Here is a 17184-nt window from a genome sequence, read left to right as displayed (position 1 = left end):
CAGGGGTTGAATGAAAATTAAATGACATTTGCTTAGCCTGCTGGGATCCCTTCGGGCGATGTTCGATGAGCGGACTGCGAATTTTTATGCGATTTTCTTTGGCTACAGAGGCAGACGGAAGGTTGGCGAGTGTTTTATACGATAATAGTTATAATCGAGACAGGAAAATCGTGATAAACTGTATAGGTATCTCGTACCGTGATCTCGGTAGATAAAAATCTGCAGTGGAATAAAGAAGAAATGACAGGACACTGCTGGAATTAATAATAATAGTAACAATAACGACTTTATTGCCACATACATAAATAGATGGACATGGCCGATGTACAGCGTACAAGCTGGATCACAACCTGATCCTTTACAATAACTACACACGCTTCTCCCGTTACCGTAACACACGCTCCAAAATAAACCTTTTCTAAACCATCACGCTTCCTCAATCGGCGCTCCGGAAGCGGGCGAACAGACATCGTCGCTGGAAATTCCGACAGGGAAACATAATATAGCTTGTCGAGGTCATTACGCGCGTCTATAATTATTATATCGTATCAACTGAAAATAAGAAGAAAACGTTCAAACGTATACTTATAGACTGCAAAAACGGAGCACAGATGAACAATGAAATATTTTTTCACTTATTGTAAAAATCAAAGTCATCGAACAGATCGGTAGCGACCTCGACAAGCCAACGATTTCCACTTAAGGAGTGTCTCCAGACCGCAAGAAATTACATGGACGCGTGCACACGCTTTCATTCCCGTTCGCTACACGAACGTTCACATTCCGGGCTCAAAGGAACTGCATATCGTTGCCTATCGACTGGCCACGCGAACGTTTGCGCAAAAAAACCAGAAGGCATGGTTAGGAGGGGGGGCAGGGGGGCACCGAGGGGAGAGAGATGGACGACTATAGCTTACGGGCGAGGATAGACAGGAGGTGACGATTCAATGATCAGTCGTTGCCTACCGGTGATCGGACAGTTTTATTGATATACAAGATATACATCACGGAGTAGCGCCGCCGACAATGCTACGTACACACACGATTGGCAGCTCGGAAGATGGCGACTGAAATGGACGTCATACTGGCCAATATCGAAACCTCTACGCGTACTTTTGCACCGTCAAAACTACTAACTGAGGGTATCAATCGATCGACAGTCTCCGGTTTGACGAAACTTAGGAGGCTGCTTCGTTGTAGACAAGACGAGTGTCTATTTGTCACCGCGCTTCTATTGCAGAAGCTCCTTTCATGCTAGTGAAAGCTGGAAATGAATGTTCGAGGTAAGATTTTAGCAATTTGCGTATCGTTCGTTAGTTGCGTTTAGTCACGGATTGATTAGTTTAGGAAAGATATGGATTGTTTGAACTCTGCATCAAGCACGAATCAAGCAAATGATTTTTAATATTTTCTGCGTATTTCTGTTGGGTGATTCATCGGAACGATCAATTGAGTGGTGTCTTGAAAGCGTTTCTGCTGCTTCTGGCGACAGCCGCGTTGACAGTATAAGAATTCTAAGTTCCAGAAGTTCGTATATACCTTCGCTCGTTCGTATATGAAAGTGGATTAACGATTGGATCGAACTGATTTCAGGAGCAACCAAGGAACCCTTGCTTGTACATGCAGACATGAGAAATGCGATCGACTATTATCGTAATGACTACTATTTCATTTCCTCGGAACAACCGTTGTTGCGTTCGAAGAATATCCAGGCGATATTTCTCCTCGACGCTTTACCAAGCGCCACTTAATTAAACCTTGAAAAGAAACAACGTTCCATAGGTAACAAATTCTCGCAGATCTACTGGATAACTAACATCTCGCAGCAACTAATAATTCTCACAATTACCATTAGAAATAAAATGAACTTACTCTTCACAAAATCTTACAAAAGCTTCTACTCTCATGACACAAAATAAAATGAAATCATTCAAGTCCCAATCTAAACTCATAAACCTCGTTCAAGAACCCAATGATCAATCTTTCCACAGTAAATCCATGAAATACACCATATGCAACGTGTTCTCCATCGCCTGTCCTTTCAGACGCCAGCTCGCGAGCTTCCTAGAGTACAAGGGACTCGCGTAGGAAACCTACTCCTCGTTCAGAGTCTGGAGTGTCCTTCGACGAGGCGCCAGCCGGACGCGCGTGCGGGTCCGGCGGGTCCGAAGGAGCACGAAAAGGACAGCACCGCGCCGCTCTAAAACGGAAACACCAGCGAAAAGCGGAAGGCCTCGGGCGATCTCGGGGCTTCGAGCTACTGTACACCGCGCGACCTGCTCGGATTTCTACGACAGTTTCACGCGACCCGGCGGACGCGCGCCCCGCAATCCGCGGACCACGCGGTAGGATTGCACGGGACCGCGGGATACCATTCAGTTCTCGATTAACTCGCGTCTAATTCGGGTCACGGGGTATTAGCAAATCGATTTGTCCGCCAGACAGCTGCCCTCGGACCTGGCTAGAAACAGTTTCCCGTTAGCACAGGCACACAACTGATAGATCGTCGTCTCCCTCTGACTCTGGTGGGAAGACGTCCTCGACGAGTGCTGCTGCTGCTGTTGCTGCTGTTGCTGCTGTTGCTGCTGCTCCCGCGACGGGTGGCCCTGGCCGGGGCTGGCCGTCTTCAGGCCCTTCATGAACACCGTCTTCGCGTCCAGCCTGATCGCGCCGTGCACGCTCTGCAGCTTCAGGTCGGTCAGACACGAGGCCGAGATCTCGTTTGCCCAGGATTCGATGACCACGCGCTGAGGAGCGCTGATCTTTAGGGACCTGGTCGCAGATTCGAGTCTGTTGACATAGGACACATCGTTCCGGTTAGATTTTACGAAGCAGCCGGCACTGGGGATCGTCGGAGAGGTTCTGGAAAGGTATTTTTGTTAGAATGTTGTGCACCGTCGCTAGCGGAGAGGATTCAACGGTGGAATATAATAACGGGTTCGCAGTGTAATATATTTTAATTGTTTAAATTTCACGTAGCAGTGAAGTAGCAAATCTGATTCACCAGGAGTGGACTCTGGCCGATTTAATTAGATTCGCCGGTGTTATTAAATTCTCGGCATTGGAGCACGCTTATACCTCCAGCCGAGCTTATTTGCGTTACTACCTTCAAACGGAATGAACTAATCAAGTGAGTAATTCTTCGAATAGATAGTTTCTTTAGAGACGCTCGAAATTTCGGCTTTTCGCGTCTGACCGGCGACATACAGTAATTAATTTAATTGGACGGATCAACGGGCTCGGCGTCTTGTTCAAATTTTGAATGTTCTTCGATTACTCGATCCCCCTCGGCGTTCTAAATAATCGAAATGCAATTAGTGTAATAACGTTTAAGCCGACTTCGCAATTTCATTTAATAAAGTGCTTCGCGGAGGCGAACTTTTCTTCCGTTTCGAATTAGCCCGAGGAACGTTGCGTGCTCCACAAATATTTGTCGTTCGGTAGTGTCCCGGAATCGTGGTGATCGGCTGGAAATCCGAATGCTTTGAATTATAACGCGCAAGCGGAAAGGAAGAGACCGGCTCGTGACTGTACCTGGAGAGGCGGGAATACCGGCATGAGAACCGGCGCAATATCGCGCGACAAAATAATGCATCCACTCGTTGCTGCCGAGTGACTCGCAATAATCGATCCTCCGTTCTAAGAAGTGGTGAAACGGCGTCTTCGACCATGCCTCTCTTCCAATACTAGCTCCCCCCGCCACCCGTCCCCCGCCGCAACCGCCGATCTATTGCATCGAACCCCATCGGCGTGCACGGGAATCCTCGGTATTTCATATCTGGCATAAATCCAATCCTATGAATATAATTTTCCGCGCGAGCTAAGTTTTATTGTAATCGTAAATCCGTCTGTAAATTGCTCGACACTATATCAATAACCGCGGAAACAGCGCGCCGCTGCCGGCGGTGTCGGGCCGTTTCGCCTTTTTTTCGCCGTGCCTTCGATATCCACCGTCGCGATACACCGATTCGGCATTCCGAGGCGCGCCGCCATTTTCGTTTACGCGCCGGGGCCCCCGCCATGTTTACGGCGACGCGCGCTAACGAAGGAACGAGAAACTGTTTCCTGATAACGGCGGAACGTTCTCGGACAGAACATTCTGCGGGAAAGAAAGTTTGATACGACTGAAGTCTGCCATGTGCGACTTACTTATAGATTTGACATTTTATTGAAATACTATCTCCATACGTAGAAATGTCTTAACAGGCTGTACACACTTTTGGAGAAGATAGAGAACCATGCTTTAATATTTACAGAAGCCTAAGATTCTCTTTAAACAGAAGAGAAAGACAGTTTCCCAACGCATCAACGCATGAAAGTACACGAGATTATTTCTCGAATCGTTCCAGGAGAGGTCTCGGTTGCACTCCGAACAAAACGTAAAGAAGCGTTCAAACTTTCAGGCCGCGCATTAGACGCGAATACCCGCCATTGTTCACCAGCGCGAAATTAAAGGAAGCTCGGTCCACTCCCTGAAATATCCTTCCCCGTTCCAGCCGCGGCGCGGATCGATATCCGAAGGCGGTTCCGATCTTCCGAAATCGTCCGGTGAATCGAGGCATCATCGACGCGAAACTCCGGCCCGATTATTTATAGCGGGGCGAAGCGCATCGGCGGAAAGGGGGGGATGGGGCCGACGAAACAAGCGAGGGAAACACGCCTCGGATCGCCCGGTTATTTGTGCACGTTCCTATCTGTGTCTCCATCAGGAGTGATTACCGAACAGATAGAGAAGCCGGGCCGAAAATGCACCGCAGATTTGTTGAACTGGGTCGAGCCTACTTTCAGTTCCAGAAATAAATGTATGCGGAACAAAGACACGCCGGACTCGTTCGCGAGATACGAGCCGTGCCCGGTTATGTGTAAAGCCGCCGCTTCGATATTCATGCACGGTAAAATATTCAGTGAATCATTACGGTTCCATCGTAGCGAACGGGGGACGGGGGAGGGAAGAATTCTTCTTTTGTCTCCCGATTACCTGAGACCACGGCCCGAATCCCCTCTGACCAGAGGCGTTTGGACGCTGCCCTGGAAAACGGCACCCCCGTCGCCAGTTACCCTCAGCATCTCCGCACCCACCACCACTTGCTCCCTGTCCGCCGAGAAGAGAATCCCTCCTTGAGGGTCAGTTATTCGGAAGCCCCTCGACACGCAGTCCACGCGGTCCTCGCCTGCGAACCAACAAAAGACAACCTTCTTATAGCTGCTCTTTCGAATCGCTTAAATCCTTGCATTAGATCAATGAGCCTCGATGGTTCGCCGTGATCATAACTGTGGATTGGACGAACGTCACGGATTAGACTAGAGGTCAGAGGGTCAGATTGAATATGAATACGAGATACGTTGCGATTGTAGCAGGAATTCGGCGCGGTTAGACGGTAGTAAGTTAAGAAAAATTGAATTAGCTTTCGGTGCATTTGGTTCAGTTTCTCATTTTCGATTGTTTGATCTTTTGTAATATATTGTTTTCGAAGGTTTCGTCGTATGGTTTTGAATTTGAGGATGGCGGGGGAAGATAGTAACTAGAATATGCTGCTTAGTTTGAGGTGTTCAGGGTTAAGAAAGCAAGGAATACAAAAGTTAAGCCAAAATTCACGTACATCAAATCAAACACTTCATCGAACGGACGCCAAAAAGGAACACGAAGCTCAAACACGAAACGGGGAAATGTTGCGAATTTTCATAATTTGGCATACTCGTATATGTACGTTATAAATGTGGAAACTACCGGACGCTTATTAATTACACGTCCATCACGCGAGTGATCTCAGGTCAGCGGTGCATTTCGTACACATAATTAGAAGTTAAACAAGTGTTGTTTATTCAGCGTTCGATGCCGAGTTAAATATATTTGTCCCTCATTACTGACCATCGCGCAACACGGATGCGATAAATAAAGTTCCAGTCTAACATTATGCAATCACTCGTTCCCCTGAAATTCCGTTCCGACTTCGCTGCCTATCTCTTTTTCGCCGTCAATGAAACGTGTCGCGTTTTCGTATTTATTATACGCGCCTCGCATTAATCCTCCGATCGATGTCGAATCTTCGCGCGGAGGACGCGGAATCGTAACGAACCGTTCGAATTCATCGGAATCGCTAAATATTTCCGCGCGAGTCGAAGCGTTCGGAAGGGAACGGTTAAATGTCTGGGAGATTCCCCAGGGACAGCGAGGTTCCAGCAAGGAGAAGCCTCGGGACACAGTGTTCTCGTCTTTCTATTTGTAGCTTGTCCTTTCACCTTGTGAAAGGACGAATCTAACGAGTCCCATTGTTTCGTAAAATTCAAGGGTTTTCTTAACACTAGAACCAATGGATCAAAATGACTTATTTCTGAGTTCATCGACTGAAAAGGCACAACTGGTTTTCTCGGACATTCGATGAGTTGACGCAACGGAAGTGTGAATCTATCGAAATCTTGATAAATACTCTCATGATCTCTATAAAAGAATAATAATTTCGAACAATAACTAATAAATAGAAGCTAAGACTCGAAGTCATGACTTTCAACTTTACTGTACATTACTTGATATCCCGACGAGTCTCATTATGAGTTAGTCTTCCCGAGATTTTAGCTCGAAACCGTTACAAGTTTCTAACTTTGCACTTTCATTAAGTCTTACTAGTAATTATTAAAGTAATCTAGACTTCGCTACTAACTAATAACAGGAATTCATCATCGTTCCACGCACAGCGATCAATCTTTTCGGCTAGGCAGTCCATTACACGCCGAGTGCGTAATTCGCGTGGAATAGGTTAAAATACCGACTCGACCGTCGACGTTAATACGTTTTAACCGGGGTCTCTAACTCGGGGATCGTTAAGCGATTCGATCTCGCCGCGGAACGCGGCACGCTCGCGTCCATTAACGGCCGCATCTAAAAACGTCACGCTGTTGCGTGTTATCGATATTCGAATTCGTCCTTTTGTCCCGTGCGGCGCGAGGACACGAGCCCGGGTGGTGGGGGGGGGGGGGCGGTTGCATTTTAAAAAACGAGCAAAAAACGCGGAAAATAAAATACCCGTTTAGCTCGAGCACTTTGTGTACGGCCGGTAGTCTTGACGGAGACAACCGTGCCGGTTAAAGTGGCGTCGTTGACAAGATTCTCTCGTTAATATTGTCGAAATTAATTTCATAACAGAAGCTTTTTAACTTGAAATTACTCCTTCGGAACGCTTTCAAAACCGAGCCCCCTCTGCGGACGACACTCTGTGATTAACGATCGCCGCGGAAGAATTTCCCCTCCCTTTTTCCGCGCGCACCGCGCGCGAACTCAATTAATACGCAGCTTCGATGCCGGCGAAGTAACCAAATGCACCGTACACTTTCGCACTACCAGCCGCATCAATTGGCTGGTAACCTAGTTTTTCTCTGGCCGTGCTGATTCAATAATACCGGCACTTGCTCCGCGGACTGTTCCACTATTTTCGAAATGGAAAACGGCGGAAAGGCGATCGAAAATTCAACATGAAACCATTTCAAATTGAAACCCCGGAATTTCGGAAAGTAACGCGCAGCGCCGGAACAATGGAACCGGTACGATTAAATATATCGCGTTTTCTTATCAGGAGCCTCCGTCAGTGTCCGCAAATGCATTTCGTACAGAATTTCATCATCGGTGTATAACATGCTACACGCTCCAACCGCATTTGTCCCTCTCGCGGAACTCCGCGAACAATTTCACCCCATTCATTACTTCCAAAGGTACGAATACTCGCGTTACCCGGCTTATGACCGCACCGTAAATGATCATCCGCGTAGCCGCAGAGTTCACGTGACCCGACCCAACGGGGCGTTATCAAAAGAAGCACGCGAAATCCTCACCGACTGTCAATCGCGCGAGCAGTCTGCCGTCGTGTGACCTGGCCGAGGCGGTGAAGTTGCTCCACGACTCCAGGATCAGATTCTTTCCGCGCCTGGATCGCAGGCTGGAGGCCACGAGGGCGTCTAGAATGGCTGCCTGACCTCTGAGCTCGATCCCTCCGGGCACCACCTTCAGGGAGCCGATTCCCTCCTGAAAGAAGAGGAAATGACTGACAGGAAATAAACGGGAGCATTCTGCCGGGCGGTTTCTGGGTCGCCGTCGATCGACGATGAAAGATAGAAGCCATAGGCCTCGGTATTAAAATTCGGTCGGCGAGGCCCCGGCCGCCGCTTCCGTTTCCTTCGCCCCGACCCCTTTTCATCCGACCCTTAACCTCGCCCGCCGCCAGACGGTCCCGCTCATCCATTTCCCGTATTTTTATGGTTTATACCCTTCGGGAAGATACATTTTGATGTAGTTCCCGGCCATGATTCAACAGGGCCGAAATTAAATACCAGCGGCGGACATTATTGCCGTTTCAGGCGGTTGAATAATAAATGCGGCGATGAGGCGAGCGCCGCGTCGCGCCGCGTCGCGCAGTACGCCCTCTACCCCTGGTTCCAGTAATGCCGAACCATCGCGGGCCCTGCTGCCCGTTGAAATATCTCTCGCATAATATTGGAACAGTGGCGTAGGCAGGATTTTATTTCCAAGCGCGGCCGACGTTTGCAACGGGATGTAAAAAGAGAGAGGAGGGTGGTCGATGGAGGACGGTAAGTCAGTCCGAGGGTGTATCGAGCGGAACGATGGGGACGAACGCAGAAACGCGCTATAAAGTTAGACGCATCGCTACTTCCTCGTATTCGTCTCGCGGATATTCTTCTATCGGACAGAAGTCGGATCGTACTCTGTCTCCGGTAGCATCGGGAACGCAATTCCGGTTGTGAAATTGAATTTCGCGTTACATTAATTGCACGCCGACCGTTCACGGTTCGCCGGTTACCCGCAGACCGATCTTTGTTCCTTCCGCCTCCTCTTCTTTCGAGGAAGCCCACGCCTCTGCTCCCCCGTGCCCATTCCGGGCCTTGATCGACCGTTCATTTTTTCCCGCCGGGCTGCCCGATAAACGTCGATAACGCGTAGTAATTGCATTTCAAGTATCGACGTCGAACTTATCGGCAGCGGGCGGGGGCTGGGGTAAAATTGTTGGAGGGCTCGGGCCAACCTTAAAAACCTGCTTGGAAACCGGCTTCCTTTCCGCGGCAACGGCCGGGCACCGGGTCTACATTGGTTTCCGATGATTAGCCACTCGGTTGGAAGCAATCGCCACGCATATACTGTCCCCGCCTCGCCCCGCTCCGCCCCACTCCGTCACGCCCCGGACGTTTCCACTTATTATTACGATTGTTCGGGACGAAATGTTGCAGTTGGGCAGACGCCAGTAGACCCCCGCCGGGTCCGCCCGGACCTCGCCGATGCCGGAGTCGGCCCCGAACAACCGCCTTTACGGTTTTACAGGGGCTGCGGGGGTGGCCGTCGGGAGAGGGCGAAACGTACTGCGCCAGCACCGCGAGACGCTTACAAACGGCCGGGTTTAAGCGGCCGATTCATTTCTCCGACATAATTCCGACCACCGGATCGCCGATCGCGATAGCGGGACACGTGTTACGTACCCGAGTACGTTAATTCGTTCTACTGACGTCGTGGGTTTTTTAATTGAGAGGCTTGTTCGTTTCGGTGACGGGACAGAGACTTTTCTTCGGTTGCGTAATGTTGGAGATGCGGTGATTGGAATGGTAGGAAGATGGATTTAGGTGGAGTTGGATGAATTTTTAGAATTGATTGAGTATGTGTATATTACTATAGATTTTTTAATTAGGAGGCTTGTTCGCTTCGGTGATGGGACAGAGACTTTTCTTCGGTTGCGTAATGTTGGAGATGCGGTGATTGGAATGGTAGGAAGATGGATTTAGGTGGAGTTGGATGAATTTTTAGAATTGATTGAGTATGTGTATATTACTATAGATTTTTTAATTGAGGGGCTTGTTCGTTTCGAAGGTAGAACAAATTTGAGTTTTCTTTGGTTGCGTAGTATTGGAGATACGATGATTGGAGTAGTAGGAAGATGGATTTAGGTGGAGTTCGATGAATTTGTCGAATTGATTGAGTACGTGTATATTACCATAGATTTTTTAATTGAGGGGCTTGTTCGTTTCGAAGGTGGAACGAATTTCAGTTCTATTTGGTTGCGTAGTGTTGAAATTTGGGATGCGAACATTGGAATATTAGAAAGATGGATTTAAATGTAGTTGGATGAATTTGTAGAATTGATTATGTTCGATATGTTACGATCAATTTTTTAATTGAGAGGCTTATTGATTTCGAAAGCGGAACATTAGAAAAATAGATTTAACTGGAGTTGGATGAACTCATAGAATCGATTGAATATATGCAGTGTACGCATTGTGATAGATTTTTTAACTGACAGATTTATTTACTGCGACATGATGACGAATTAAGCTTTCCTCTTTTTGTTTTATTGGAATATAGAATACCCGAATGGAATCCCAAAGGGATGCCAGGGGTACCAGTATTAAAATATTTATATTAATATTTCCTAAAGTTATTGAACAGCTACTGGCTCATGAAATTCATAGAATAGTGGGCGCATATATTTGATACTGTTCTATTGCGCTGCTATTTACTGGTATTGTTCGGAAGAACCACCTCTCGTCTTTATAGGAGCAAGCAGACGCGTTCTCATTGATCCACTGAATATTGGCAAGCTTATTCCTATCTCTGACAAATGATTCATTGATCTATCGTCTCCGACTATTCTCGCGCGAACGAGAAAGCGTCATTAACCGGATCAATAGACTTCTCTTATCAGGACATGAATATCCTCTCCTAAGACCTCGTAAATCCACGTATTACTACCGCAAATCATAATTTCAATACCGATGATTTTCATTGAATTAACAGGTACTACCTTGTAGAACACCGTTCACTCGTAGTATCGTTTCAATTGTTGCTCGTCAGTTTACTCGCGCAACACTCGAAATTCGTAAAATTTCGAACGATATCAACATTATTCCCATTTCCCTCGAAATGAAATTTTCCCAATTCGACACGATAATCCCATAAATAATTCACGAACGCGCCCCGGCGAGAGGAAAAATGTTTCTAAGTGAAAAATAATAATTCATTTCAATTGATACGATCCGGGTAATAATCAGATTTATTAAATCCCCAGTGAACTCTTTGTCGCGGTACGGGGGAAAGGGTTGGAGCCGGCAAGAGCCATTTAAGAAGATTAAATTAACAACCGTTTCTCAGCGTCTCGAGTGCCTGTTTCTTGATTCCGTGCGCGTCGAATGAAGTTCCACGCGCGGCCCAGCAAATTGAAACGGTCTCGGTCATTATCAGAAAAAGCCGGCGTCCTTGGTGGCCGTGGCGCTTGATCCTTGTTTAAATCCTCGCAGCCGGAAGTGCCGGCATTGGCCCGGACGCGCATAGCTGCGGCCGCGGTTGCTTTCCATCGCGCCGCCACTCGATTAGCCAAATCGTTCGGAAAACGATACGATCTCTTTGCCCTGTACTTAACCGTAATCGTAAACCCCAATGGCGTCGAGAGGGCCATAGTGGCGGCTACTTTTTAGGATCGTCGTACGGTCGAAAGGCGAGTCGGAACTAAAATCCGAAGGACCTCGAACAGCCTTCGACCGACCACGTACTACCGTACTTCATCGACCTGGTCGGACGTGATTGGATTTGGATAATAATTTCTGACGTGAACGCGCGTTATAAATCGAAAGATTCTATTAACTCTTTGCACTTGAAACTTTCTCAATGGAAATATTCAACTGTTTGAAACTAATTTAACGATAATTCATAGATAAATTGAACAACAGAGGTGTTTTATTTAATTATTTCACGTAGCAATGCAAACTTTAATTTGAAATATTAAATATTTAACTTCATAGTTTTGTTGAAAACTAAAATAGGGTTAACCCTTTGCACTCGAAAGTCTCTCGCTAGAAATATTCAATATTCTTCGATGAGATACAGACGATGTTCTTTGAAAATAATTAACGAGGAAACATTGGTGTATCATACAAAGCTTAATATTATATATAAGACTTTATAATTTTGCAAATCAAATCAAGTGGTGACTGAGGGTCACCTCTCGAGTGCAAAGGGTTAACTACTTTTATTCGTGATATTTTCTATTGTTCATCGAGTATATTTGTATCTTCCTGATTACTTATCTTTTTTTATTTAAAGTAGATATGAAATGAAGATGAAATTTTCTAAAATGGAACAAACAATCGTTAATCGATTCGATTGATCAGTGTTTACAATAAATTGTCGAATTGTTTTCGACAAGGAAAGCTGTTTAAATCATTTTACATGTTGATTTAAAGGTACCGGCGTGTTATAATAAGACCGGTCTACACATATTGATATGGGCGGGAAATTATTATCAAGATGGAGGTCGATTCGAATTCGTGAGGCGGGAGCAGAACGTTCGATTGAAATCCAAGCAATCGCAGTCGCGAAAATTAACGACCGGATATCCGACAGCGGACCAATTCAGTCGAACTTTCGCTCATCGCCGAACAAAATTAGGTCGGAATCGAATCCAATCGTTGGGACGGCCAGCGCCGATTCGGGACGACGTTATTTTCTGAAGCTTTCCAGCGGCATTATTTTGTGTCTCCTGTTTACTCGCTGATTTATTGTCCGCGTCCAGTTAAAAGGACCGCTTCGAAACTCGAGCGTGGACGCAATCTCGTCGGCGGTCGCTGAAATATACAGCAACCGTCGAATAAAGTTCAAAAAGAAGAGCGCTGCACCGGGTACAGCATTTTTCTGTTCGTCATTCTGAAGTCGATTTATATCGCCGCCGTCTTAGAAGACATTTTTCCTTCGAGAATTTGTCCGGGGATTACAAACAACTCGCGGACTGTTCACCGATTGAATCGTTTAACGCGTTGAATCGGCGCTCATCAAATCAGTCGGGACGGTTTCCTTAACGAAACGAAAAGTCAAGATTCTTCGCATCGATTGGTCTCTTAACCTTCTTGCGTTTCATAGACTCAACGGAATTCAGTTCGATCGGTGTCGTTGAGAAAGTTTATTTTTAAACTGACGCAAAAATTTGTCTCTCGAACCCGAGTGACACATCGAAGCGTTAAAAATCTTTCTCATCAATTTTCAGCGAGCTTTTAATTCATCCCCTGGTAACTTATACGAACGATATTATTCACAGACGATCGCTAAGCTGATTTATAATTTGTCTGTCGCTGATTAGAAGAATTTGGTAATTGATTGCTATTTCTTTATTGTGATTGTAGCACTGGACGTTGTTCTTTGTATTATACGAACAATATTATTCACAGACGATCGCTAATACAAAGAACAACGTCCATTGCTACAATCACAATAAAGAGACAGCAATCAATTATCAAATTTTTCTAATCGGCGACTCCAGAAATTCGCAGAATTCATCAAAGATTATTGCAACGACATTGTAAACATTTTTGTTACTAGAGGGCACAGTAAGAATACTTAAAGAAAAATAAAGGAATCAATCCGAACACCCAATACTAATTTAACAAGCGCTGAATCGCAGTATTCCAAGCCCACGAGCAATCAAGCCCGAGATTTACAGCCCGAAGGATCCCCGAAGAAAGAAAGCCCGGGATATCCGCGATCCTTCCTCAACCCTGGCCAATTCCCGCGCATCTAAATTCCAGGATCGTCCGGCGAGCACACGATAACATCGAGATTACCCTCGTAGTCATTGAAGCGTGGCGCAAACGGATCGCGCGCGTTCGATGCACATGCCTGCGCCCGTGCTTCGCGATCGGCCACGTCTTTTCGGCATCGGAGAGGGGTCGCGCTTCAAAATGGCGCGCATGTAATGCAACGTCGGCAGTCGCACCTACGAATTGTTCGCAGGTCAAACTGATTAACCCGTTCGCCTTACAAGGCAGTCGAGATCGACACAGTTTTCAAATCGAATTCAACTAATACAATACAACGAATTCTAACGCATTCCTCTTCTCTTTCAGAATTTATAATCCTCACCCTTTAATCCTCCATGATTCACGAGAATTCCTTCAATTACAACTTACCCTTCTACCAACACTTAATCTCTGAATGTAGAATTATTTGTCCCGGTTAATCGTTGAGCATAACAGAGCGTCAAAGAGAATAGCGGCGGAGCTAATCGTAGAGGAGTTAACTTGTCCGATCGTTCCCGGATTCCAACGTTGAAATACTTAATTCGTTCGCCTGTCTAAACTCGTCGGCTTCCTCTATTTTTCATTTCGCGTAGCCGGTCACTTTGTCCGGAGTGAACGGCGCATATACACACGCCGGGCCGGGTGGCACGCACACGAACTTAACGCGGCTCACGTAATTATCCCGAGCCGGACAGGAGTCGCCTAACTTTCCGCCGCGAGTAATCCGACTCGCGGCCCTGTCATCACCTACAATCCACCCCGCCCACTCGCCACTTTTCGTTTCACCGCCCCCGACGGTGCCCGAGAGATCAAGCGTCGCGACCCGGCGACATTGCAATTTCGTGTTATTTTACGTCGCGCCGCGGCGCGAGGATTAAATCGCGGAGTGTACTCGTGGCCCGGGAGTCCTGATATCCTGCCGGGGATTTAGGAACGTCGGGAATGCGGCGGCGTCGATGTCCTTCGGCGACAGGGATTAGTTTGTTCCGTTTCCCCGTCGGGAGGGCGCGGAATAAAAAGCTGCCCGGCTCACGGCACCTCGCGGTATACGCTGTTACCCGCCATCTTCCCGGGAGGATGATTCCAACGTATTGCTGCGGAAACTCGCGGATCCGCCGAGCTTTGAGGGTTCCTGGTTTTGCGGTGTTTGCGATTCGATTTGTCTCTGCTCCCCGCGAATGGACTACGTATGATGCAGCGTACGTCGCGGTAATTTGTTAGGGAGCTAATGCTACGCGTACCGGTACTTTGTACGTAATTACTCCTACCGGCAAGTAATTGCTTATGAAATAGGTAAGCGAGGTAGATAATACGTTTAGCGCGATGGAAACGAGAAGAATTGACGAACTGATTTACTGGGAGAATGTAAGAATCGATATCGAGTCGAATGGACGAAAGCAATGCAGAGTTTGTTGCTTGCGAAACTATTGTTTTATGAGTTTCTGTATGATCGATACTATCAGTGATTTAATTAGAATAAGGAAAATTCTAGGTAGAAGAATGTTTAATTTGCATTCAGGATTATGTAATGTTTATTCCGTTGAATTCTGCTTGAAACCTTCGTCCCGAGATTGAGTGTATAGAATTCCAAACGTCAACGTCTGATCTCGATAAAATGTCGACGTCCGTCCGCAAAGGGTTGAAGCTACTAATTTTTCCGCGTTTCCGATGGAATCACTATTCAGGTTTCAGTAGTTTATTTCAGAGGCATTAAAGATACCACGACGACGCGTAGCAGACGGAGGATTAAGAACAGACAAACATTTTATTCTGACGTCCGCGAGATGATTGCAGTTGATATTGCAACGCGCCGGCGGTTCATCTGCAGGAAAACGAGAAACTTCGAGATGGATTAGGTGCCAGTAATACTTGGAAACGTTTATCCTTGACAGGGATGAGCGATTTTTCTGTCGTATCTAAGTATAAATGTTTCGAGCGGCGCGGAGAACTCGAAGTCGAATTAAAATTTTAATCAACCAGAAATGTCATTTTCAAAGCGGAAAATATGGACCGTGGAATCAGTTGTTTTTACAGGCGAGTTAATGCCCGGGATTGGGAAAAAGACAAATCTCGAGGACGGAAGAAGTTCAGCGGAAAGGACGAGGTGTGTTCGAGCGTTAATATACGATTTAATCCTTCACAAACCGGAAATATCAAATCTCCGCGATTTCCATTACCGGTCTCGCGGAAATAAACTGTTAATCTGCTCGCAGGCCAATCGCGCCGGTTAACGGTCGGGAGGTTCCATTTTTAATATTCATTGTATTAGTAGCTCCGCGTTCCCAGCGTTAGTTATGCGCATGCAGTATTCACCGGGTCTCTATAATTTGCATTCAAGACTTTTACGGCGAAGATCAAACATTCAGAATCTGCAGCCGGCTCTCGGAATCATACGCGAATTAAGAGAAAACAGAATAATGTTTCTTAATGCTCGAATTTCGCGGAATTCCCGTCTGTAAAGATAAGCGTCCCAATTAGCACGCCGGAGAGCGATATCCAACATGAAATTTTAATGTTCATAAACATACTCGGTCCATTATTATAACCTTCCTTGTGTTCCTGGATTCATTAACTCCAATGGCTCGCTGAATAATTGAATATCATGTAAAATTACAATTCAATCTCCATTATCACGCTGTACAATTTAATCTGTCAAAAGTTTTTACTTTCATTCTGACGTCATTATTCGTAACTTACGAATATACCCCCATCGTAACTAAAGAAATCAGATGCTCAACGGAAAGTCGTTCGAAGCCGAGCAACGCGTAACTAAAAGTATTACAATTCTCTGCAGAATATTCGGCTCGTGGCGATAAGCAACAGTTATCGCGTGCGGATTACTCCGCTTAACGATGCAAATGGGCTAAGCATCGCCTAAGATTCTCGCGTAAGAATCGCTAACTGCGGGAACGCCAATCCTCGTGGATCTCTGAGCGCGCGTGCGCCATCAAGTAAAAAGAAAACGCGAAAGATAGCCCGAAGGAAAGGGTCGAGCTCTATAATGAGCGGTCCTTGCAGATCATTTTCCTAAGATAACGAGGCGGACGGGTAACCGATAGCTGCCTGTTTTTCGTCTTCATTGGTAACAATACACGCGCACAGTATTCCTGTGTATACGCATACAATTACATCGATACGCACACTCGCTAAAATTGAAAATACACTTTAACACGTACATTGTTTCGTATATACACGGTACGTGTATATATATATATATTATATATATATATATATATATTTTTTTTTTATACTAATGGGAACAATTCTTTATATAATTTACAAAGGAGATGCCAGGGAGACGGGACGCCCTAAGGGCATCATTAATGCCGGCACAGTCTCGACCGTGGCGTCCTCCTTTATAATGCTCTAGCCTTTTCCAGGTGTCTCCCGTTTTCCCCTTCGTCTCGGCCTCATCGGTTTCCATCAACGGCCTTGCCACTTTCTTCTTTCCTCGATATAATCATTTATTGTATTCTTCGCCCTCTAATTAATCTCTGCCTCGAAGGTACCGTCCCCGGAATCGCGGAGACAGAGGCCTCTCCTCCACCTCCGACCGCCCGCGACCGGATTTTACCTTCGAAGCAGCGCCGCGTTCTTTTCCGGAGGATTAAAAATGAGTCAGAGAAAGAG

At 46.3% G+C, this 17184-nt stretch overlaps 1 protein-coding gene across 6 annotated transcripts in view; it reads right to left on the bottom strand.

Annotated features, from left to right (window-relative positions):
* Nucleotides 1-260: 260 nt before the first annotated feature.
* Scgdelta (sarcoglycan delta) overlaps nt 261-17184 on the bottom strand; it is a 260585-nt gene continuing 243661 nt past the window's right edge. For all 6 annotated transcript variants that reach the window (XM_076368311.1, XM_076368310.1, XM_076368313.1 and 3 more), the window contains 3 exons: nt 7825-8014; nt 4979-5171; nt 261-2790 (listed from right to left, as the gene is read on the bottom strand). In XM_076368311.1, coding sequence (XP_076224426.1) covers nt 2418-2790; nt 4979-5171; nt 7825-8014 — 756 coding nt within the window. In that variant the 3' untranslated portion in view covers nt 261-2417. The remainder of the gene's footprint in view (nt 2791-4978; nt 5172-7824; nt 8015-17184) is intronic.

Source organism: Nomia melanderi, chromosome 6 (genome assembly GCF_051020985.1).
Source record: "Nomia melanderi isolate GNS246 chromosome 6, iyNomMela1, whole genome shotgun sequence".
In the NCBI taxonomy this organism is placed as follows: Eukaryota; Metazoa; Arthropoda; class Insecta; order Hymenoptera; family Halictidae; genus Nomia; species Nomia melanderi.
Note: the sequence above shows the minus strand (reverse complement) of the source record. Positions and strands in the feature narration are given on the sequence as shown.